This window comes from Anabas testudineus, chromosome 11, assembly GCF_900324465.2.
Source record: "Anabas testudineus chromosome 11, fAnaTes1.2, whole genome shotgun sequence".
Taxonomy (NCBI): domain Eukaryota; kingdom Metazoa; phylum Chordata; class Actinopteri; order Anabantiformes; family Anabantidae; genus Anabas; species Anabas testudineus.
In genome coordinates, this window is record NC_046620.1 from 4,805,841 (window position 1) to 4,830,196 (window position 24,356).

Here is a 24,356-nt window from a genome sequence, read left to right on the forward strand (position 1 = left end):
GCACAGGTGCTTTAAGATGCTGAGACTTTATGTTCTTACATCGTGAAGCCGATATGAAAGGTGAAATTAAAAATATAACTTATACCTAATATAAGTCGCAAAACCATGACAACTGCTAATGAAATATAATGACTACTGTAGATACGTCTGTCTTGGCAGGTACTGCTGTGACCAAGTAATAAACAGTCTGAAAGCTTTTATGCCATCTTCCTAAAGTATTACGGTACCCAATTTAACTAAACATAAAACAACGCAGAGAAGAAGGATGATGAACTCCAAGACCTCTAATGTGTGTATGTTACAAGATAAATGATGAGAGACAGAAAATAAAAAATCATTCAATTTAGTTTGTGCTGCTTAGAGACATCACGACTAACTGTGACCACGCTGTGTTGAAAGAGATTCACAAACACTAAACAGGTTAAAGAGGACTGCACTGAAGAGTTTATTCAAAAGAAGAATTAAATAAATGTAAACTGAATGATGAGTGATGTGTCCTTGGATTTTTCTCAGTGCTTTTAGAGTTTTGCTCTCAAACTCTGCAGGACGTGCTGTGTGCAGCAGCACTACAGGTTGAACATGACGTCAATGTAATGTCACTAAATGAGTCCAGTGAAAACACAGGAGTTATTTAAGCACTGAAGTGACATTGATGTTCTTAGCAATAAGCACACTGAAACATGACTGTATTGCATAGAGTTGTTTGAAATGGGCACTACAGTGTGAAGTGAGATCAGCTTTCAGTTACGTAGATGGTGATGGATCCAAGTAAAAAATTCCTTAAATTAGCACTTTTAAAACACAAATAAACTGACCCCACCTGCTGATTGTGCCTCAAAGCATGACAGTGAAACGATGAAAAATTTATTCACCAGCAGAGAAATTCACTCATTAAGATTTAGCAGTGACAAACAGTTTTCCCAGCCAATCACAGGTAGACACAGTGTAGGAGGAGGGTCCATGCACAGGAACAGCTTCCTGTGGCTGGGAGCCTCCAATAATCTGTCTGGGTGATCTGTCAAACTGAGCTAATGGGTGACACTTAGTGGTTTGAAACAGTAACTACAACGGGGTTTAAACTTGTAACCAACAAGACAAACGATGGCAAATGAACAACAAGTGTTAAAGGTCAATATGTCCAACCTGCCACATCGGTAGTTTTGATTCACATTGAAAATAAAAGTATGACTGGTATGTGAAGGCGTTAAATATACAGCGTGTTAAGTACTATATACTACTGTTATAGTTTTTTTAATCTTTATTTGATTCAAATAGTGTGTTTGGCATTTAAATCAGTGCGATGAGGCACTTAGCACGACAGTTATTTACAGAGGACACATGCAGACATGACTAAACACTCCAGCAGGATTCTTGAAGAAGCAGACAGAGTGAGGAAACGCTGAGATGTAAGCTCACCTATAATTTGAGGTGCCAGTGAAATAATAGCCAACAGTTATGACCCAAATGAAAAGTGATAGACGAGTGAGATAGTTCCTATAATTGGCTCATGTGCTGAGTCACTCATTTGCACTTAGAGATCCTGGTCACAAAGACCTGGAGGCTTGTTTCCAGAAATTGTTTCATAATCACTCTCATCAGACCAAAGCTGCCCGTGGGAATAATGTGGAAATTATAGATTTCCCTACGATCTGGGCCACATATCACAGTATTAGTGAATATTTTCTGAACCTCTCTATGCTTCTTTATTGCACTAAACACTGCTCATCGTCAAATATGCAACTCACTGTCTAGTTAAAAGAGTCTGAATTGTAGTATATATATAGTAGGGGGAGATGTAGAGATGTGTTTGTGGTGTGTTGCTGATTCATTGCTGTGTATTTACTGTAATAATCACACTGACATGCTGCAGGGACACAAAGCTCTGTGGGACTGGAGTTTCTCACTGCAGCTCTAATGTAAAACTGTCGTCATCTCCTGCACTCAGTGAACTCCTGAAACTATTTTCAGCGCTGCTGGCCAATTCCCTCGCTCTAGTTCGACAGCTTTTTTTTTCTTTAATCCTTTCTTCATTTCTTCCACAATTCCTGCAGCTTGTTTCAGCCCCCGTCATGTCCATCATCTATGGATACGTCCCTCTAGCAGCCCTTCGTCCTTCACAACACAATGTTCTGCTGAGTCATGTCCACTGAAATGATTACTGCGGTTCCATGTGCTACCTGCTGCTTCCATGTCAACCAGGTACTAGTGTCACCTTGCTAAGGGTCACATTGGATCACGGTCTAACGGTCATGACCTTATCTGGAATTAGTTCGATAAAAACATCTGAGATAGCTTTGTTCAGTCTTTGTATTAATTAGTTTTTGGGTGCAACATATTCGTTGTGCATGCCTCAGACCAGTGGTAATGGCGGTACAACCCTGTCTGCAACACAATGATGCAGGAACATTTAGAGGAAATTACTCCACATCAGGAATCGAGAGAAACAGTTCAGATGATCGACTGCCTAAACTAAACAAGCTGCCCTTTAGACAACATTTATTTCAACAGTTCCTTTGTATAATTCAATAATAAAACTAATAGTTTGACATTTGGTACATTAGTGGACAATATCGGTAATAACAATAGTGATTTGTTGTCATGAAAGGATGCTTGCAGAAAATATTTATAAATATCAGTTTAAGCCACAAAAACCAAGGCCCCACAACCATAATCGAGAATATGTCTCTAAATAATTTCATTGTACAAGAGTGGTCACTGCAAGAATTAAATCTTGCTATGATCTTTTCCTTCTTCCTCCATCACTCTGGGTTTACAGTGAATTACAGTTCAATCAGTCTGCATGTGACATATTTTAAATGTGTGTTATACAAGCACGAAACTGTAAATCCAGGATCAGGGTTTAGATGAAACCTACAGACTGAACATGTTGTCCCCTGTAGTCTTTTTACACCAAAAAAGACTTAAGCCGAACTGTATTGTTGGGATGTTTAACTGGGCTACATCCACACACACACACACACACACACACACACACACACACACACACACACACACACACACACACACACACACACACACACACATACACACACACACACCTATGACAACACAGTTAAATTGAATATTTGCACACGTCTCAGAACACAGTCACATATAGTCCTAAAATACTATCAAAACAAGAACTTGTGTGAAGATCTTGCAACAAGTGCAGCTAATTCCGACTAACACAGCACAGAACATAACCACCATCAGCAGGAAACACTTAAGGTTCCAATACCTGGAACGTATCTGGTTCCCTTACAGAGGAACATGAATGTACAGTACCACAAACGCACACTTTCTCATTTCCACAGAGCGCTGGATCCTCTTCTATTGCATAAGTTAACACTTGTTCGCCAAGGCACACAGAGCTAAGCTCATCCCGTAAGTGATAATAACTCAAATCCCTACAGCTGGAACGAGACGCCAAGTTACAACAGTACAGCACAGAAATCAAGTCGGCATTTGGAGCAACTTGCTTTCATTTCACTCCATTTAAATCCAGATTAAATCACAGCAGTAATAATGTGGGGAATAAATCAATTATTACATAATCAATTTAACGTTTTATTAGAGTGTGGGCTGGATCTAAGAACCATTTGTTGTCCATTATGTTGTTTTCAAGGGCCAAGACATACAGCTGGGTCTGAATCTACTATCAATCAACCATGACTGAGAAAACACAAAGAGCTGCAGGAAAAGCATGTGAAGGGCACAGACCTGGAAGTGAAGGATGATGGTCCAGATGAGACCTAATGTCAGTTTGGGGTTCCCATCAGTGATGTCATCATTCCTGATGTTCACAAGTTTGACCTGAAAATGAAAAATAAAGACATTTTTGTTAATTTAGTAAATGTATAATCACTTTTACATGGACAAATAAGAAGATAATGCATAACTCATCCTCACTTCTGTATGCTAAGGATGAAAAATAATCTCTGCTCCAATTATCATGCTCATTAGGTGTAACAGACTCTGAGACCTTGTTAAATCTTGTGCCTCTAACTAAGCCGAGACAATCACGCTGTATAATTAGACCTGCAGTGAAACTCAGAAGGTACTCAGAGGAAGCAAAGGTCAGTCGTTCACCACTGCCGTCTCCAGGGAATGAGCCAGAGTTTAAAACAGACAGGGACTATGTGAAGAGAGCAAGCTGCAGTTTAAGAGTTAATGAACAGATACAGTGTCAGTAACTTTGCAGTAACAGTGCAGAATGATAGCTGAGACAGAGAAGTCAACAGATGCTGTATGAAGCTCTCTTTCGCAAGCACACATATGATTAAGAACGGGGTGAGGACACCACTGTTAGAAAGCAGCTGTCACTTTATAGTAAACACATCAGGTGAGCTATGTGGTGCAGTTCTAATATGTACAGTAAATGTAGGAGTGCAGATTACTGCAAAAACACAGCTCTCTCCACTGCACCAACCAACCATATGGCACAAGGTACTGCTCAGTCCCAGGATGAAACAGTAGAACTTGCTTAGACTGTGCCTCTGCAAACTGGGTTGAATGTGCTGCACAAGGATATAGTGTCCCACTGAGAGACATAAAGGTTGTGTGTGTTTTAGTCTTCAAAAATATTAGAGGTGTGTTTCAGCAAAACCAAAATCCAAGAATTCACTAATCGCGGACAGAGATCTGTAACAGGATTAGTTCAGCAGACAGGCAGGGAGCATGATTCGTCTCTTGGGATTATTAATTAGCCGACCTTTGCTTGGAGGCTCTTAACTGGTTATATAAATACAACAAGACTGTGATGCATGTATTTATTGACAACTAGGATTAAGCTGCACAAACCTGCAGACTCAAGTTTGACCCAAACATCAACAACCTGGAGCCTCCCTGAATTAACCGCGGTGCTCACTGTACGGCTCTCATCCATCCGATTCATGTCACTCATACAATTTGTAGCGTACACCATTCAATATTTAATATGAACAAGACTGTCAAGAAAAGCAGATACACCTTTTACTGTGCTCACCTGTCTCTGTTTGAGGAAGTCCAGTGCTATTTGGATGTTTTGTAACCGATGAAATCTCATTCGCCCCTTTTCTCTAGGCTGGAACACAAAAAGGGGGGAGAATCATAATTAGAAACAAAGATTTAAACTGAGTGACCTTTAGTGACAAAAATGCCAAAAGCAGCAGAGTGTGCACGTAAAGCTGAATTAAATTCACAGTGCAGTGAAGTCATGAAATGGTCCGTCTTCAACACGAGCTCTTAAAGACATGCCAGAACTGTCAGACTCAAACCATGCTGGTTTATCACCAACATCCAGTAGAAGGTGGAAAGATACAGTTTAAACATAAAAGGAGAGAAAATCACACACAAACTTGTTGCGAATGAGTACATGAGTAAAGTGCAGGACGTAGGTTCACACTGTGCTGGTAAAGAGACACATGATTAGTCAGCGAGAGGAAGACGTGTGTGTTATATTATACATGTATGCACAGTTTAAACATGTTTATTTTAGGTGAACTCATTTTATCCTGTTTTAATGGCAATTAACCCCTAATTTAGATTTTAACTATTCAATGACAGCAGTAGTACACTTGTTCAAAATACATACTGTATGTAATTATATGCATTTAAAGTGTCAAGTAGTATAATCACTAAACCAAAACTGGAGTTGAGATGCTGTCATCCACCATAAATGATAAAAACACTAAAAGTAGTGTTTAACAGTGTGGTGTTATGTGCAGCCTGGTTTTGCTGGTCAGACGTCAGTGACACGGCACTCTCATGCAGCCTCACAGCTCCACCTGTGGGGCAGAGGGTGAAGCTGAAGGGTCAGAGAAGACAGAGTGAGTGGTGGAGGGGGAGAGCAAACATACTCCCTGAGCTCCTTCCTCCTCCTCCTCCTCATCCTCCCCTCTGAGCAAGATGAGAGGGGGGGCCCGCGAGGCGTATGCCCTTTTCAGGGAAGGACCGCTCTTCTGTTGCTATAGTAACAGAAGGGCGGAAAATAGGAGACATGAAAGAGGAGATGTAGAGCTGTATGAGAACAAATAAAACAGAATGACAATGATAGAGGATGACGGAAACAGGAGAAAAGTACTGTAACTGCAGAGGGAATCTGTAAAACTGATTGTTTTACTGTAAATAATAAAAAGATGAGGAGTCCATAAAACACCGACTGAAACTGACAGAGAGAACAGACAGGGTACATGGTGATGACACTGTCCTCAGTGTGTGTAACCAGACCAGAGTCAGCAGTCTGTAGCTGTTAGTGTACCTGTCTGCAACTAAGCTATTCTGCGTCATCTATTGGCTGATCTGTCTGCAGGCATTAGGACTGGGACTCTTACATCACTGTGCTGTGCAAAGTCAGGTCATTAGTGTTCAAACTGCTGCATTAATGTTGGAGATCTGGAAATGTCAGGCTGTTCAACTTTAGCATTACGCAGAGTTTTCTACTGCCTCCAATGGCATTTTAAAAAGTAAAAGTGTGTGATTGAACATATCATGGTGCAGTTAATGAGAAAATACACTTCTCTGTGCGTGTGTAACAGATGTTAAAGACCATACCAGGGTAACTCCAGAGAGGACCTCCAGCAAGGATATTAAGTTGTGTCCATCCCTCAGGTCTTCATACAAGTCTGTGATGTGCTTCCTCACCTGAGAGAGAGATAAGAAAGGGAGCGAGGAGAGGAGAGGAGAGGAGAGGAGAGGAGAGGAGAGGAGAGGAGAGGAGAGACAAACAGAGAGGAAGTTAATTCCACACTCCAATCATCCCTCTGTTGACTCAACACTGTTGACATCTGTCAGGCCGATTGCCCCACAGCGGACAGGGCTGGTGACAGCGGTTGCCGGGTCAACAGAGACGAGGCACCAGCTGCGGCCCCTCATCTCTGTTGCCATGACATTACTTCGACGCCTGGGGGGTGGCGGGTGTTTGTTATCGGTGGCGAGTGCTGCTGACACGGTGACTCAGCAGCCTGACTGAGGCGTGTGATCAGCATCAGAGCTTGTTTTGTTTCAAAGTGGGACACTCACAGAGAGAGACCGTGAACAGTGGCTAAAACATTATGACAAGTGAACTGAAAGAATGAAACGACTGAAGACACTTAACCAACCTGTCCCCAGTCTCACATTATACTGTTATTTTGACTCTTTAGTTTCAGGCTGTTGAGACGTGCTGCTGATGAGAATAAATCTAAATGTTCAACTACAACAGATGTTAGACCAACCTAATTTTCTACAAGGTTATGGCTGGAAACTGTAATATAAAGATGAGAATGGAAGAATTAGGAAACTGTATAAAAAAAAACACAATTTAGTTTAAACAACTCAATTCGAACGTGACTGAAAAGAGGCTGTTTGTGAACAATTAGCTTGTTTTCTACACAGACTGTTTCAAATTGTGAAAGAAGGACTTTCACACCATAAATAGATGCAGAAAGGAAAAGAAGCATCGGTCCAAAGCAACAGAATAGCTTTTCAATTGTAAACAAACTATGTCAATGATGCTTTCTTCACCAGAAAACAGTCAGCGGACAGCGAGGGAGGTTGGCATTCGACAAAAGGTCAGATGCTCCACGGAAAGTGCTTCCAAATCAGTGCTACAATAATGCAGACTCACCAAGGAAACAAAGGACACACACATATACCTGCATTATGATTTTCCTGTTTCACACTGCACCTACTGAACAGTTCTGCTGCAGTCCTGGCCTCAGGACAAGACGCTGTACTACCACCTGTCACCAGAAGAGGGCAAGATAGTCACGAGAGTGGCCTGAAAGCCTGAGCTGCTCTCACCTCTCAACTCTTTGTGCTAAGATCTTCTACAACATTACGTAAGACTGAGGCCAGAGCTAAAAAAAAAAAAAAAAAAAGTCAATCTTTGGCTTCATACTATAGCGTCAAAACTAACAACATCCCTCCATTTATCCTCAGTGAACCCTTTTCTAATGCTGCTGCTGTCTATTTTTCTTTGTCATCGCTCCTATGTGTCAGATTCTCATCCTTCTGTTGTTCTGTGCGAGATGACATCAGTTGATCTTGAAGGGAGCTGATGAACAATAATTAAATGACATCAAGAAATGGTTTATCCAACACTGACTGGAAACGAGGGGCCGTTTGTGCCTAATTATGTCTCTCTGTGTCAGAGATTGATTTGGTTCCAAGTGAGTCTGAATGAGTCGATGACGTGATGTTTATTATCACTTTACTGGAAACTCACTGCAGTGAAATCAACCTAAAAATATAGTATCCTTCATTTCAAATAGCTCACCTAAACTTTGCTTTACATGTACTAACTGGTCTGTTTCATGAGCACGATTCTGTTGATGCATGTAGGTGCACATGTTCTTGAACCTGAAATAAACAAAGCTTAAAGTGACTTGTTTGACTTTAAGGCTACTACATTAAACACAATGTCACATAAGCTGCTCATCGAACAGAGGTGTTTATTTCTCCCACTGGTGTCTAAAGATGGCCCATCACGCAGTCAGGATTAGCAGCCTACGCTAGACTCTCATTTGTTATTCTAGCCATTTAAAAATATACACAAAGAGAATTTCAGTTTTGTGTCAGTGGATTTAAAATCGCTCTCTACTACCCAGCTGAGTTCTTAGATTGTTATTTTGTGACATTTTGGTACAAACAGGATGTTTTTTCTGTGTCTTAAGGGATGTTGCTCACACAGCCAGCTGTGTCTGATGAGTAGCGACGGCAGCTGTCAGATGCCTTTGGCACTAAAGCATTTGGAGCTAATGTGAAGGACCGGAGCACCTGGGTAAATGGAACTGAACTGCTATGAAACACTGAACCCAAATCTGGGTCACGCTACATTTGGAGTATAGTATAGTATAAGTATATAAACGGGGTTCAGCAAATACAGTAGGATGTAAGAATAAATGACTGCAAGTATTCAAATGCCAGTTAAAAATGTGACTGCTGCTTAACGTAACTGTGAGATGAGACAAACCAAACACAGAACCGGGTTCTAGTGTTGATTGTCTGATAGAGTAGTTTAATGCACATAACTGAATAGATATAGTTCTTTTTTATTGTCCTATTTATGAGTAATGTCATCGCTACTGTTATTTCTGCTGCTGTAACACTGCAAATATCCCCACTTAATGAAGGTTTATCTTGTCTTAGGTTAACTTAACAGGCTAAGAATTACATAGATGTTTGTTTTTGTCAATGCTGTCAACAAAATGCACATGCACTTTTTGCTAAATCAGCCCTTATACACACTTATTGTTGCAATGTTCCTCATTTATTAAGTTATCTGATATTTAAGCAGACCTGAAAATATTTATAAAACAAATTTACTAAAACGTTTTTTAATGTAAAGAAAACCGTAGACTTAGGCACATGGTGCAAATAACTTTAACCACAGCAGAGCGTTTAATGAGTTGAAAGTGTTTTCATCACGCTTGAAGAACAACGCCATGTTTTACAAACAATCTATGAGATATTAACATGTTGAATTATGAAAGTCAGCAGCTGATGTGTTGCACCGTAGCTTCTGCAGCTGTAGCTCATTACAGTTAAAGATGAACACAAATACAGACAGACTGAATTTGGTTAAACATCGTGTTCTCCTGCCGAGCTGCAGTGCTGCTGACGGTTCTTCTTTGTGAACAAGCTCCTGCCTCCACCTGACTTCGTAATCTGCAAACACGGGATTTGTCCTCATTGTGCCAACAGCCTGCTGGGTCAAAGTGTGTCAGTAAGTGTCAGCAGGTATTTTTGAGGCTAATTTTTATATTGGCCCGAGGTTTGCACTAGACACACACACATACCTGTTCACACTCAGCACACCTGAGCTGCCAAAAATAATCTGTCAAATGAGGCATGCACTGAGCAAACAGGAAACAAGGAGCGATGATGTCACCCAGCACCTGTCTGTCTTTATCTCCTTATCCTGGTTCTTTATCTTTTAATGTCTTTTCTCTTTGGTCTCCGGAGTTTATTTTCTATTACGTCTTTCTTAATCTTTCCTCCCTTTTAGCTCTGTTTGCTCTGCTCGTGTTTGTCTTTAAATCCCAGCTGATAGGGCGGAGGTTAGTATAACCAGTACTGGCAAAGAGTCAGTAGATGAAGCGAAACACAGACGTTTCACCCTCCTGCACAGTGTTGGGACATATTATTCATATATAAGTAAATAATTCAACACACATCAGAGTTGTTTTTCCCACTCTTTCACGTGCTATTCATGTTTTCATGTCATCTTCCCTTTGTGTGTCGCTCTCCCTCCTAGCTCCCTGTAACTGTAAAGGTCAGTAGTTTCTTTAATAAATGCAACTGTAGATTGCGTCTGTGCTGGCTGACTGTCCAGCTGTGTACATGAGGAAATGTGCAGTGCAGGGGAACAAAAAAAGAGGGACAACATGGAAAAGAAGTTTTTTGTAAGATGCTTTGATGTTCTGCTCTCATGCAACAGAAAACACAGGAAAAAGCTTTAGAACAACATCTCATTGAAAATTAATGGAACCTCCACTTCCAGCACTGACGAACTGTCCCGTCCCTCCTGCTGCTCTCATCTTTGACCTACATTACAGTCAGTGGCTGGTCAGACAGTGCCAGCTGATATACAGTTACAGCCACATGCTGAGCTCTGTGACAACAGTTGCTCCAGAGTTATGGGGTCAGACCGACGCTTCATTCCCAGGTCATGTGACAGAAATACTGCACATACTCCTCTCCTCAGAGACTGTACTGTCTGTGTGTGAGTCACATACTGTGCATATTGTACCATATGGATGTGACAGAAGTGGCAGGTGTATGCAGATGTAATAGTCACATGTATGTAGAGAAGCAATAGTGATAGCAAACTAGTGATAATAAATTAAATCTCTTCCAGTTTGATTATCTTCAGGAACAAATTCCCCTCATGCAGCTTTTTAATTGATGCTTTGATATGATTTGAGAGATGTGGGGTTTTACTGTGCATCATTTCCTTTACTGTGAAGAGAAGAAGTGTAGATCTTATTCAGCAGCATGTCTCAAAGCTGCTTTATGCAGCTGCATATTCATATTTAATTCATGTTTCTTTATTGATGCTATAAATGCAGCACTCATCACAACTAAAATACTGACTCAATAAAGACAATCTCTTATTTAATATTTGTGTTTTATCCATTAATCCATTCTCTTAACCGCTTGTCCACCCAAGGGTAACTCCCGCTGTGTTTTATTAACAGTCTTATATTCAAAACTGCTATTTAACATTTATGCTAAGACTTCCTTTACTTTATTCACCGCTTTTTTTCTCTCTGCTAACCACTAGTGAGGTGCGAATGCAGCAACATTTACCAAGCTGTGACTTTAGAGACATTACTGGACGGTGATGAAGCAAACAGGCAAAATGACCCAGACAGATGCCGATTTATCGATGCAACAGTGCAGTCTGCTCCTCAGACACATTAACTCTGGTCAGTACATGCTGGACTGACGAAACCAGTCTGAGCTCAGAGAAGTGGAGGAGGAACAAACAGATCAGCAGGAAGTGTCCTCATAAATAAATATAGTCATGAGAGATATAAATGGGTCCTCATGACCTGACTGACACATACTGATTGATAAAGCTAATCGGCTAAATGCTAAAAGACACTTGCCTTTTAGGCTTCTTATCTGGTTTCTTTAGTATATGTAGCATCAGTAGGATTGAGTCAGACAAGAAAATGAATCCTGTTCAGGATACCAGGACACCTAGAAGGACTTTTTTTTTATTATTATACTCCTGTTACAGCAGCTTTACCACAAACAGTCCAGCTCTTTTACGAGACCTTTAATTTCACAGATTTTTAGATTTTCAAATTATTGTTATCTAAGAATATATAAGAGGTCAGATTAGAGAAACTTAATTGTAATCTATAAAGTGACACAACTCACTACTGATGACATGACTAGGAGAGGAGAGGATGTTGGTTGTGCTGATCTGTGTTGATTTGAGAAAACAAACCATCATTTAATATAAAATAAACCATAAAAAGCAGCCAAGCTTTTACTCAGTCAGCACATTTCATACCAGCAGAACCTGGTGACACATACCTTGATGAGATGCTTGTTGACCCACTTTGTGAAAGTTTTCTTCTGCACCCGATCCCGCTCATCTGAGGAAATAAAGAGACAGAGGAGGCAGGTTAGTTACATAATCTGAATTTCTGTAATGATTCACTGAATTATACAGATTAAGAGGTCACTGCTCTGAGTGTTTCTAAAGAAAAGTCACATACACACAGACACAAACTGTGGTAGCAGGCTACATAGGTTTACTCCCTTTAACCCCCAGTGTCAACTTTTATTTTATAAACTAAAATAAAAGATACTAACAACACATTCTTATCCATCACACAACTCCAGAGAAGAAGGTGAATGGAGAGTTGAGATTCAGTTTTATCAAGATCCCAGGTGTTGCTATGCGGCACAGAGTGGACAGGTCACACGTAACTACATGACTGTAGTCTAAAGTAAGTGCCCAGAACAGTCACAACAGACAGTCTTCTTCCCAGTCACTACATGTCTCTTATCTTACTCAGCTCTAGTGGAAAGAAGTATGAGACCTGCTGTAAAGACAAACACTTGGCTGAGACCTGGGGAAAGTTCTGTGAAGTCATGAATAACAACTCAGGGTCCAGTTGATAAGAAGCTCTATCTCTACAAACGCGACCCCTCGAACAGTTAAGCTGACTGTACTACACGTTTTACATGGACGACTTCGCACTGACTTAATAATAAAGCTGAAAACATTTATCTTATTCTCCATTATTTCCTGTTTCTGTTCTAAGATCCCTCCCTTCTTTTGCTCATGTCCAAAGATCTGACCTGGACAGAGGAGTGAGGCAGTCCGGCCAGGAATAGAGGCTGATGCTGAGCCACAACTGTGATATCGTCCCCCCTCAACACCACCACCTCCTCCACACTAACGGAGCCTCTCTTCCTATCCAGCCTCTCTCAACTCATATCAGTCTGTCTGGGAGAAAACACAGACCTGCTCCGCTTTTCCCTTCCCGCCTTTCTCTTAAATAGTGAACTTCCTGCTGGAAAGAAAGTTCGACATCTTTACGAGAGAAGTTACATGTTCCTAAAACATCGTCAGTCGGTAATATGTATATTAAAAATTATTAAGAGAAAAAGAAAAAGTCTAAGTATTTTTAGATATATTTATTTAAATGTCATATTGTCAGTATTATTTCGTATGAGCATAAATGTTCAGATCACAAGTTGAATATGAGCTAAAACTAAAAGAAGAAGCTTTTTACTTCATAGAAAGACAAATCAACAGCTGAGTCAGAAAAAGATTTTCCCTCCAGTCCGTCAAACAGATTCAGCTCCAGCCAATCAGATGTCTCCTGCAGGTACGTTTCTTTCTGCCAGTTGTTTATCAGCTGCTATGGTGAGGCCGGGGAGATGATGACAGGTGGTATCACTTCCTCCTTTAGAGTCAGGGTTATCTTTCTCTATCTCTCTCCCACAACCACACCTTTAGAAACACTCAACGCATTTCCACAGAATCTTTGTAAACTGCTGCGACACCTACAACTGCCTGGCTTTAAAGTTAGAAAGGATTTCCACGGATTAACTCAAATATCTCAACTGGATAAAACTCAAGTTCAATCTCGACACACAGACACAGACAGAGTGACACACTTAGGAGTTTACATAAAGGTCAAGCCCCCAGGCAGAGAACAAAGATTTCAACATGCTCTTGCAAAAGAGTTTCAGCAGTGCAAAACGCCTTGCTGCCCAAACCTGCAAGAGTAGCTGAGCAAGTTAGGCCAGAAGAAATCCTCAGACTTTTAAATGTTATTACACCTATATTAGTCAACCACACTGTGCTACACACCCCTTATCATGTCTTTCAAGATAAATCAGGTTCAGCTAGGTGCGATGATGGTGCTTCGTGTTTACAGAACAGAAAATTGCAGACATGAGAAGAGTTGAGGTATGCGAGTGACAGCCGGGGAAAGGCGCTCATTCATCTACAGAACAGGGCTTTGTTAAGATGTACACACCCCCCTTCCATGCTGTCCGAGGTCAACCAAACACAGACACCACACACTGAAGTTTCACCCTTTGCGCTGGAACCCGCAGTGATTAACAGAGACCACATTTAGCAGAACTGATGTCACCAGTGTGTGCTCAAACAGGAACTGTTTAAACACACAGTGCAGCACGTGCTGACAGGAGTCAGTCTGCATCGGCAGCAAGTAAACAACAACTGCAAACACTGTATGGATAAGGTAGAGAGCATGTGTACACACACACACACACACTTGTTTGGACACACACTGACCTGCACAGCACATGAGTGAATACAGGTGAGCGTTGAGGTGACATTCATTCCTGTAGTCAGGCCACATAGTCCACAGCTCTGTTTGTTCTCCTTCTCTAATCAGAGCTTCATTTGATGCTAATGGTGCATAATCCAAGACTGAAGGTAGATAAATATAGCAGTAAGACGTCTCTGGCAACAAGCTGCCTCCACGTATCCAAAGGGGAAATCTTCAGGGTGAGAGTGAGCCACCAGCAGGCAGCAGTTTGACAAGTACCGTCTCTTGCCTTTGCTCTTGGGTTTAATGTCTCTGTGGTTCACCCATTCCCTCTCTCCTGAAGCCCTGTGGTCGCCATGTCAGCCTCTCTAGGCGGGCCTACTCCCTCTGTGCCTCGCACTCTGACACACGTGTGTGTCAAAGTCAATGCACCGCCTCCCCTCGTCTGTTCAAAAAGGACGGCCTCCCTCCCTCACTGTTCACTCCTTCAGCTCACCAGTCAGTGGCACTTTCGTTCTCTCTCTGTCGTTCTCGAGCTCGACAGTCTGACAGAGGCTCTGCAGAGCTGCAGAGGTACTGGCTCTGTTTATCTTTTATCTGTTTTCTTTCTAGAATACTTTTCTCTCCTCTCTCTCTGTAGGTAAGTGACTCTCCTCGCTGACAGGGAGGATCTTAAGAGAGTATTTTCTTTTTTTAGTTGCCTAGAAGAGACAGGTGATTTAGGGTAAATCTACATTTTCATGTAACAATAAGAAGCATTCTCTGGTTTTGCCAGAGTAGATCTGTTGCAAAATCAAAAAAGAAGAACTTTTTATGTCTTGGTTTTAAAAAAGCTATTCTCATCAAGACTTTAAACTCTTAAACTTTAAGTATCAGAAGTTTCATTTGAGATTGTGTATTTCACTTATAGATGCCAAAAGCATTCGAAAACAAAAGAACAGCCTGTTCTGGCTCACTGTTCAAACTTACACACTCTTCTCACTCAGGTTGACATAAACCAGATGTAGCAACTCTCTGATAGCTTCATTTCCTTGCCTTTATCCTGCTCCTTTTCTCACGTTTCCTTTCCCTAAAGGGTGAACACAAACATCCCAGCTTTCTATTGTAAGACAGTCAAGAGCCCTGAGGCTTTTCTGCTCCTAGCGCTGCAGCTTTCTCATGAAAAGTGAGGAAGAGCCAGTGACTTGGGTTGAGATGGACTTTGGTCTCATCAAGAGAGGCCTGGTGGACTCGTGACTCTATTTAATTCAATAGAGAAATACAAACCAGGCCAAACAGCGTAATTCATTTCATTACAGCATGTGTCTGTGTGTGTACAACAGAGACAGGAGATGACAAGGGCGTGCTGAAGAAAAGCTTTGGGGTGCAGACAGCGAATGAGCTGCCTGCTGCTGAAAGCATCATCCAGTCTTGAGAAGAACATCCACTGTCCAGATCTGCTATCTTTCACAGCTGACAAACTTAACTCAGATTTTCATGAAAGCGGTCATCCTCCCTCCTGACTTGTACGTTGTCGTCTCTCAAAATAGCTCTGCCAAACCCAGAGAGCACCCACGCAGTTTTAAATTATTTCAGCTCAGTCATGTTTTTAAAAAAGAAACAAAAATCAGCCGTGTGGAAGCAACGGGCCTGCAGGAGCTTAAAGCTTAGCTATGACCTCTGAGTCCAACTACAGTCCTTAGACATGCCCAGAGGACGGCTGATATGGCTGAAGAGTGTGTGTGTGTGTGACAGTGACTCGCACACTCCCACAGTCACAACAAGCTCAGAGTAACATAAGCTCCTCCTCCTCGTGTCCCTCTGTGTGATCCACAAACGACGTCACTCCTTTATCTCTGTCCCTGCCTCGTTCGGGTCCTTGTCTTCGTTATGTCCTCCTGCCGTCAGATTCTTCTGCACCTTCTTGCTTCCACAGTGAAACTCTCCTCTCTTTCCATCTCTCTGAGAGCGTCAACACTAACACCAGACGGAGCTTACGCCTCTAATACGACACAGCGTGCTTATCCCTCTCTCGCTCCTTCTCTCCTGTTATCTCCTCTAATCTCCCTCACGCTCCCTCTCTTGTGCCTCGTCTTCCGGTGCTCTGGTGTCCTCCTTTGACTCAATTACAATTAGGAGTGGGATGGATGTTTCCATGTGTCCTCCTTTTCCTCCATTCTCCACTTCAACGCGTCCTCCCCCCTTTTTCACTTTCTCTTTCAGTTTCCCAGGCTGGCGCCCACGGTTCATTTATCCTCCTCCTCTCTGGTCACACTCAGAGTCTGGCACCAGCCTTCATACTCTTTCGTTCTTCTTATCCCTTTTTCTCTCATAGCCACCAACGCTGAATGCTAAATACTTGTAAAGCAGCACTAATTCACACCCCATCAGCAAATCAGCTGAATAGAAGAGATGGATGTTTGTGGGACATTTAAGCTGAGCTGCAATTTCCAGTTTGAAATCTTACACATCCAAACTTTCTTTCTCTCTGCTTAGCAGCTAATATGTCCCAATTACACACTAACCAGCAATCCAGGGTTAGCCACGAGCCCCGTGATCAGATTAGGATCAGATTCAATCTGCCCTCCTGTGGCCACAAAGAGAAACCTGATGGCTTGAATTGAGCAACACACAAACACCTATACATTTACAACGTGCATAATGTGTTATAATATTATAACTCATTATTATATATAATGATAATAATAATAATGTTTTGCATCATTATGCATTTTCTTTAAAATATTGCCTTAACTTTATTGATGAATCATCAACAAAAAAATAGAGCTTTTACACAATCTTATTTATCTGTATACCACATGAAAGCAATGTTAGTTATAAATATTCTCACTAATGTACTTTTGATTTTAAATGATTGGATCGAAAAGCACCTTTATACATAAATCAAGTTTTTTTTCTTTCATTTTCTGATATTTTTATATGGAAGAAATAGAGAATACATTTTTTACAACCTTCTACAGTGATAAAATCAGAGATTATCACCATCACACACTTCAGAGGGTTATGGTCTTGAACTGAAAGCAAAGCTCAGTGTCCAATAATGTCTTTTAAAATGAAAGATTAACCAGATGATCGCCTATAAGGGTAATGATTTTAAAATAGAGCCTGGTTAAACAGAAGCTGTAGTAATTTTAAACCCATAAACCACCACGATTCATCTGTTGTGTAAACCGCAACATGTTCATATTGTGTATAATGATACAAACTCTCACACCACTGTGAAAAGCCCAGTTTCCTGTGAACGAGCACACCCACACACACACACACCCCCACACAAACACACACACACCCACACAAACACACACACACACCTAGAACCTAGAGACAAGATCATACAAGTGAGTAAACATGAAAGTCAGGTTTGATGTTTGAGTAAAGTCTCACAATCAGTCATTAGTCATGGACACAGCCCTAAAACTCATTATGAGAGAAGCACACATTTTAATGATTTAAACTAACTGCAGTACCTGAAGTTATATCTGACTGTACCAACTGTAAATTATGTAAAGTAAATTTCCCACATGTTGTATAAGACTCTTGTTCTTGTATTACAGAACAGTACAAATACATTAAATACTCTTTCCATGTTACTGTTACTTGCTACAATAATTAACTCTCACATTTAAAATGCTTTGCAGGATTTTTTACAGCAACAATCACTGCTGAATCCGCTGCCCTCTCAGCACCGATCAACCTTATTGATCTGCACCATTATGTCATGCTGGATATTTCCTCCCTTGATGAACCCCAGTCAATCATTGCATTCAGATAAAATCAGACTCATGTCCCAAGTTAACCTTATCTAGTTATGATGACTAATCAAGGATTTGACTCAATTGTTCCACTGTACCAATGCAAACACTACGGCTTACTGAGCTAAGGTATAAAGGTCAGTACACATCGTGTCCAAACTGCTGCATAATGAATATTTGTGTGAGACTTTGAATAAGTGCTTCATCATTAAGGATAAATATTTAATGCATTAGAAATCTGGTGTTAGATCAGTCTAGTTTAGCAATAGCTATGAATACTTAGACACATGAGTGGACTGCGCTGCAAAGTGGACACACAGAAGCTCGTTGTTTAGTGTAGAGCATGGAGCTATAAAAACAAGCGAGATCTGGCCACGTAAGCAGCCCAAGACAGGCACAGACTCCAGTCTCCAGGTTGAATTACATAGATGTGACTACACCATTTAAAAGTACATGACATATAACAGCCTTTCTCTATAAAGAGCCAAATATGGAAGATTCAGCACCACTGACTCACTGGAGAGGAAGATCAGACAAAAAGCCTGAATAAAAACCTGCAGCAGGAGATGAAGCAGGGGAAACCTATCCATTCACACTAAATCAGAAAACAGGAGGTGACACACTGCTGCAAGCTAGGACCACTTTAGAGTCATACTAACTACTGCACAAACTATTTCATGCAGATCTTGAGCCTAAATGCAGAAGCTGACACACTAACCGTAAAGTGAAGTATCTATTACATAAATGATGCGATAGACGAGGTGGAGCCTAAACAGGAAGTGCATGGTGCTAAAGTTAAAATCTTCCCCTTCTTCAGCGAAGAGGAGAGAAATTATAGCTGCAGCAGTGACAGAGAAAGGAAACGGAAGAGAAAAGTGTGCAGCATGTAGCACAGCACTCTGGACAGAAACATGCGAGCTGATAGTTTTACCTGTATCAAAAACGGGGAGACGTCGATGGCGGCGACAGTAAAACCAAAAACCAGCTGCTGTCAAGAAGTGAAAAGTCACCACCAGGATGGGCGTAATAACTGCAGGGTCTGTTAGAAAGTCCATTTTGTCTCACAAAGACCAGGAATGTTACTCCAAAAAACGTTTTCACTGCAGGCTTCACATACAGGTAAACTCCCAAAATCCATAAAAGAGACTTTTCCAGACGCTTGTGATTTAGAATGTGTCACCAGAATCATCAGGTTCCTTCTTCTCCTTTCACTTCTTCAGTTTTGACAAACAAAAAACTCACAACAGCGCAAAAAGACTTTCAACAGTGCAACTAAAAAACTTCTGAGTCCTTCTCTCCATTAGATGCCCTCCCTCTCTCCCCCTCATGCCTCCTCTCTCTCTCTCTCTCTCTCTCATTCAGCTTCTCTGACACTAACTGTGAATTCCATTCCCCTGAAACAAGCAACCAGACTGTAGCCGTTGCTCAGTGCACCGTTAGAAAACCAGTAAATAAATGATATGGGACTAAAGACGGAAATGTGCATGCGTGTTTAAATATGATAGAACTATGGTTTCCTCATATTCCGGAGGAAACCACATGGGAGAAACCCACATGCTCGTCCTTCTTGAATGTGTATTTCAATTTTAGAACGTCATTTTATATATTTGTGTGTAAGGATGTTACACCAAGTTACACATACAGTGAATGTCCTTTGTGCGTGTGCAGTTTGTGGATGGTTTATGAGAGCGTGTATTTGTGTGTTTACCTCTGTTGCTATGGGTGAGCAACACATCCTGGCTGTGATATGTAACGGCTATCTTTGAATGTCGGCTGCTGACTGTGATGGTGTGTTTAAAATCTTTAGGCGATGAGGTGATCCTTGTGTGTGTGTGTGTGTGAGTGTGTGTGCATGTGTTTGTGTGTGTGCATTTTGGTGATGAAGGCATGATTCAGCATCATTCAGACAAAAGACTGGAAGGCAGGGGGTCTTCGAGTTACTCTCGCCTCGCAGAGAATCTTCAGTGTGTGAGTGTGTGGTAAATTTATCAGCTCAGCTCTGAAAGCCACGGACATTTTAGTCCTAGCAACCTCGAGACAAAACAATACACAGCCCATTGCTGTTAGGGGAATAACCTGAGCACCAAACTTCACTCACTCTTATGGCTATTTAACTGTAATACATTGATTTAAAAAATGGGTCACTTATCACCAGAGAACATCAATAATCTGATAAGGAGCTAATGATGTAGCACACACAAAAAAAAAAAGAAGGCCGTGTGGATATTTCAAGATGGCAGTAAAGCATTTCTTAATTATTAGTAATTTCCTGATCACCACAATTACCAGTTAACATGAGATAATGGAGATGTGATCCTGATGCCAGCTGTTTGTCCGGTGCTATGCTAACCCTGAAGCTCAGATGGTGGCTGCACACTCACACAGATCTAGTTTATCCAGACTGCTGTCTGTCCTAAAACTAAACAAAAAGAAAAGAAAAGAAAACTAACTCTACCACAAGTATTAGTATTAATGAAATTAATTGTTTAAGTGCAACTGATTTCCTGTTGCCACCCTATTGCAGACATCCCATCTCCTCTGGGAATTCTGGGAGTCTCCCACATATTAATAGATGCTTATGAATCACATAATTATAATGTCACTAAATCTGATATATCCTATTCTTGTTGTAAGAGGACCTGTTGCTGCCTTGTGCACATTCTGTAACACTACGTCTATATACAGTAGATTAACATAGCATGATCTGCCGCTGTCAGCAGCAGCTCTAGTACACTGCGTGCAAGGCATTCAGGGACAGTACAGAGTGTAGGTCATCTGTGTTTCAGATGTGATCAGAGCCCAATAGAGAAAACCCCCCTATTAATTTGTCCAGGCTGAGATGTCTGCTGTTCAACTCTCATTACATTACTAATGAAACAAAACTAAACTAATAAACTAATAAAAATTGTTTTCAGAATGACCATCCATTAATGGTTTCTAATAAATGATGCATTTGCATGTGTAAACTTAAAGACTGACTGAGGAACAACAAGGACACAATGAGTGAAAAGTGAGATGAGAGTGAAGAGGAAACTTAGCAACCACATGTCTCCTGTGGTTGACTGACTGAGATGTGGCCACTGTGGGGCAGAAGAGACCAGCACGTGTGTGTTCGGCTGCAAACGTTAACACTCAAACCACAGAGATCACTCTCGTCAGGTGTCACATCTAGCACCAAAACCACCAGACAGCAGTGATCTTTGTGTTCACATAGACATCCTGAATTTTACTACTTTATTAACTGTTGGTTTTAACTGTATGTTTCTAAACTTTCACATAAAGCAGGAACAATGTCTACTTTGTTTAATCCCTGTTCATGATTTTAATGTTTTAGTAAGTGTTCTTCAGTTTTTATCTGCATGGATTTTTGGTATGAAGTATCTCTAGTGGATTTCATGTCATTATGAACATGTTTCATCATCTGTGCTCACAATAAACTCATCTATTTGTGTCACAGACACCTCTAAAAATAAATCATTTGCAACTGTGCAGCAACGTGAGTACACCGTCTTCTTTCTTATTGCTAAATGCACACAGGCAGAATTAAATGCTGCTGTTGCGTCTGCCTGCTGTCTACCTCTGTATGTGTATATGTCAGCTTTCAAGGTCAAGAGGTCAGGGATTCATATCCTGCCCCCCTGTGCAGAAAATGCTGCGCCTGGAAAGCCACAAACACAAACACACACACACGCAACCAGGGTCTATAAAAGCCCCAGGATGATGTCAGCCTGCAGTACAGCCTCAATACAAGAGGGAGGAAAGAGAAGAAGGAAGATGGAGGGATAAGAAAAAAGATGGAAAACAGAGGCAACAAACAACAGGAGAGGAAGAGAGAAAACACAGGCTTGCTGTTATATTTGCTGTTTGAGTTGGAGAGTGAATGACTCTTTTCATTCAGATACCAGAGAGAGAAATCTCAGACTCACATGTTAAAAAAGAGAGAATAACAACAAAGGCACAAAAACACATTCAGGCTTCTCTGACTGATGTGTACAGTCTCAGTACTGTCTCTGCTTTCACTATATTAACATAATATAATCCATCTGCTGCCATTACCCCCAAAAGCCCTTATAGTGCAATCAAAGTACAGATAATTACATGTAGATATACATCACACTGCTCTATTTGTCTATATATGATGCATCTATTCATTATCATGTTTCCTGGCAGATTTAATGCTGTAGACTGTCTCTCCCTCCCCCAGAACAGCTCAGTTCTCCCAGTCAGCATCCTTTTCATCAATAGCCTGTATACAATGAAGGTCACCCTGACACACACACACAAAGTAGTATGGTAGTATAGTAGAATAAAGCACACACACACACACTTACATAAATAAACTGCACTTTAATGCACAGAACATTTGCACTTTCCTTTGCCTGCAAAGTAATAAATGACTCTCCTCACACAGACACACACACAAAGCCGAGTGCACGCAGAGCTAAACTATATTTGCATATTGAATTAGACAGCTAGTTCTTGTGATAACGTCCCCTTCCTCTAGATTTTTGTCTTCTAAATTATCTGAAACATGCCTTTCCTCTGTCTCTGAACCTGATGGATGACATAAGACTACTTCTACTTGATGTAAGAAAGACGAAACTGGCTGATAAAGCTGTTTTGGATCATCACAAAGTATTGAAACACATAAAAATTTCCCAGCAGTGGAAGTATTATGCCAACTGCAGGAGGAAACAGGAAAAAAATAATATGTTGCTAAAGGGCAGAAGGGAGGATGAGCCGTGAGAGCAGGATAGGGAAAAAGAGAGAGTGACGTAAGAGTGATGAATCCTCTAACCTTGGACTTTCACGTCCTCATAGCAACAACTTTGGATCATCTCCTCTCTCACCCAACACCTGGCAGAGTGAACTCAGTCACCTCTGCATTTCAAACCAGGTCCTACCTATGCAAACATCTTCTACACTCTGCAATATTTTTAGAAAAACAAACTGTAATACTGTAATAATAAGATAAAATGTCCATGTAACACATCTAATGGTGCAACAATCATTACGGTCTGCCATTAGGAAAATGCTTTAAAGTAATTTTCACTGATAAAGTCCTCGATCTGAATCAGCTAGTGAGATAAAGAGTTACTGTAGAGCTGTGAGCCAGCCCTTTTCTTTATTCTATGAATAAAACATATATTGTGAGGCTCCAGTGGCCACACAGCTGCATGTGGTGTGACCGTGACACATGTCCACTGCCTGTCAGCCTCCCACACTGTTCCCCACCAGCTCTGTGACCTCTGACCTCTCCAGCATAAACACTTCCCTTCTGGCAACTCTGTTGGCCGCCAGAGTGCTGACCTGCTATTGTGGGGCTGAGTCGTTCAGACACCAGCACCAGGAAGGTGGTACAAGGTGGATGTAGATGAGAGGAAGCAAATACTTGTTGTGCAGTTTGATAAAATATTTCTGCTGCAGTGAGCTGAGTTCACTGAGGCACCTGGCTGCCTGTTACTGTCTGTTCAGCTGTTAAACTACACACTGTCAAATTCTTTCTGAGATCCTGAAACACGGATTGTAATTTTTAACGATTAACGAGGAGTTGTAATTGTGTTTTACAATTAAAAACACTTGATATATAATCTGCAGGGGAAGTAAGAGCCACTTTGAAAGGCATCCAAGCTTGGAGCCAAAGTGAGAAACACTGTTCCCCTGCAGTTTCACACAACGCAGTTAGGGGGCAATCAGGATCCAGTTACAGAGCAGCAGGGTTCAATAGCCTCCAGTGTTGCAGCATTGATTTTCTAACATCTTAATCAGCAAAAACATGAATAAGAAAGTGAAGTCTTGGACTAAAGTCGAGTAAACTTGTTTTGCTCATATCTGCACTTTGTTTGTGATGTCCAAACCTTTCAGTCTGTTAACTTTGGTTACTGATTCACTGGTACCATAGGTTACCAGACTGACATACAACGAACAAATGTCAAAAAAACTCTCACCAGAGACATTGTGGGAAAAAAATTTATAAACTTAAATAGCCTAAGATGACAACACAGTCACTGGAACATTCACACACAGACAAATGGACGTGGCATCACTGGGTCAAACACGAATGTGTAATCAACCTCAGACTGTTTGACATTCGGGCTTGGCTAATCACGCGGCGAGCAGCTCCACGTCGAGGCTTCACTGACAATCTCTTAAGTGAGCAGCAGAAATTGTATCAGTCAATTACAGGTCTTCACACAGTTATAGAAAGATTGGCAGCTAAAAGTAGGCTAGTAATAGAGATAGATGACTAAAAAATATATTTATCTTAAGAGGCTGGTGGATGGTATGTGCAATCATGTGCACATACCATCCATACACACAACCTTTAAAACAACTTTCACTTTAAAGCTCATTCACATTTCATGTGCAGAGG

General features: G+C 41.1%; 1 protein-coding gene across 1 annotated transcript in view; it reads right to left on the reverse strand.

The window, feature by feature from the left end:
* The window catches only part of LOC113153626 (microtubule-actin cross-linking factor 1, isoforms 1/2/3/5-like), a 106,973-nt gene that overhangs the window by 32,337 nt on the left and 50,280 nt on the right, over positions 1 to 24,356 (reverse strand). The window contains exons 2-5 of the mRNA XM_026347310.1: positions 12,010 to 12,071; positions 6,532 to 6,621; positions 4,985 to 5,062; positions 3,721 to 3,813 (exon numbers count right to left, since the gene is read on the reverse strand). Of these exons, the coding sequence (XP_026203095.1) occupies positions 3,721 to 3,813; positions 4,985 to 5,062; positions 6,532 to 6,621; positions 12,010 to 12,071 (323 nt within the window). The remainder of the gene's footprint in view (positions 1 to 3,720; positions 3,814 to 4,984; positions 5,063 to 6,531; positions 6,622 to 12,009; positions 12,072 to 24,356) is intronic.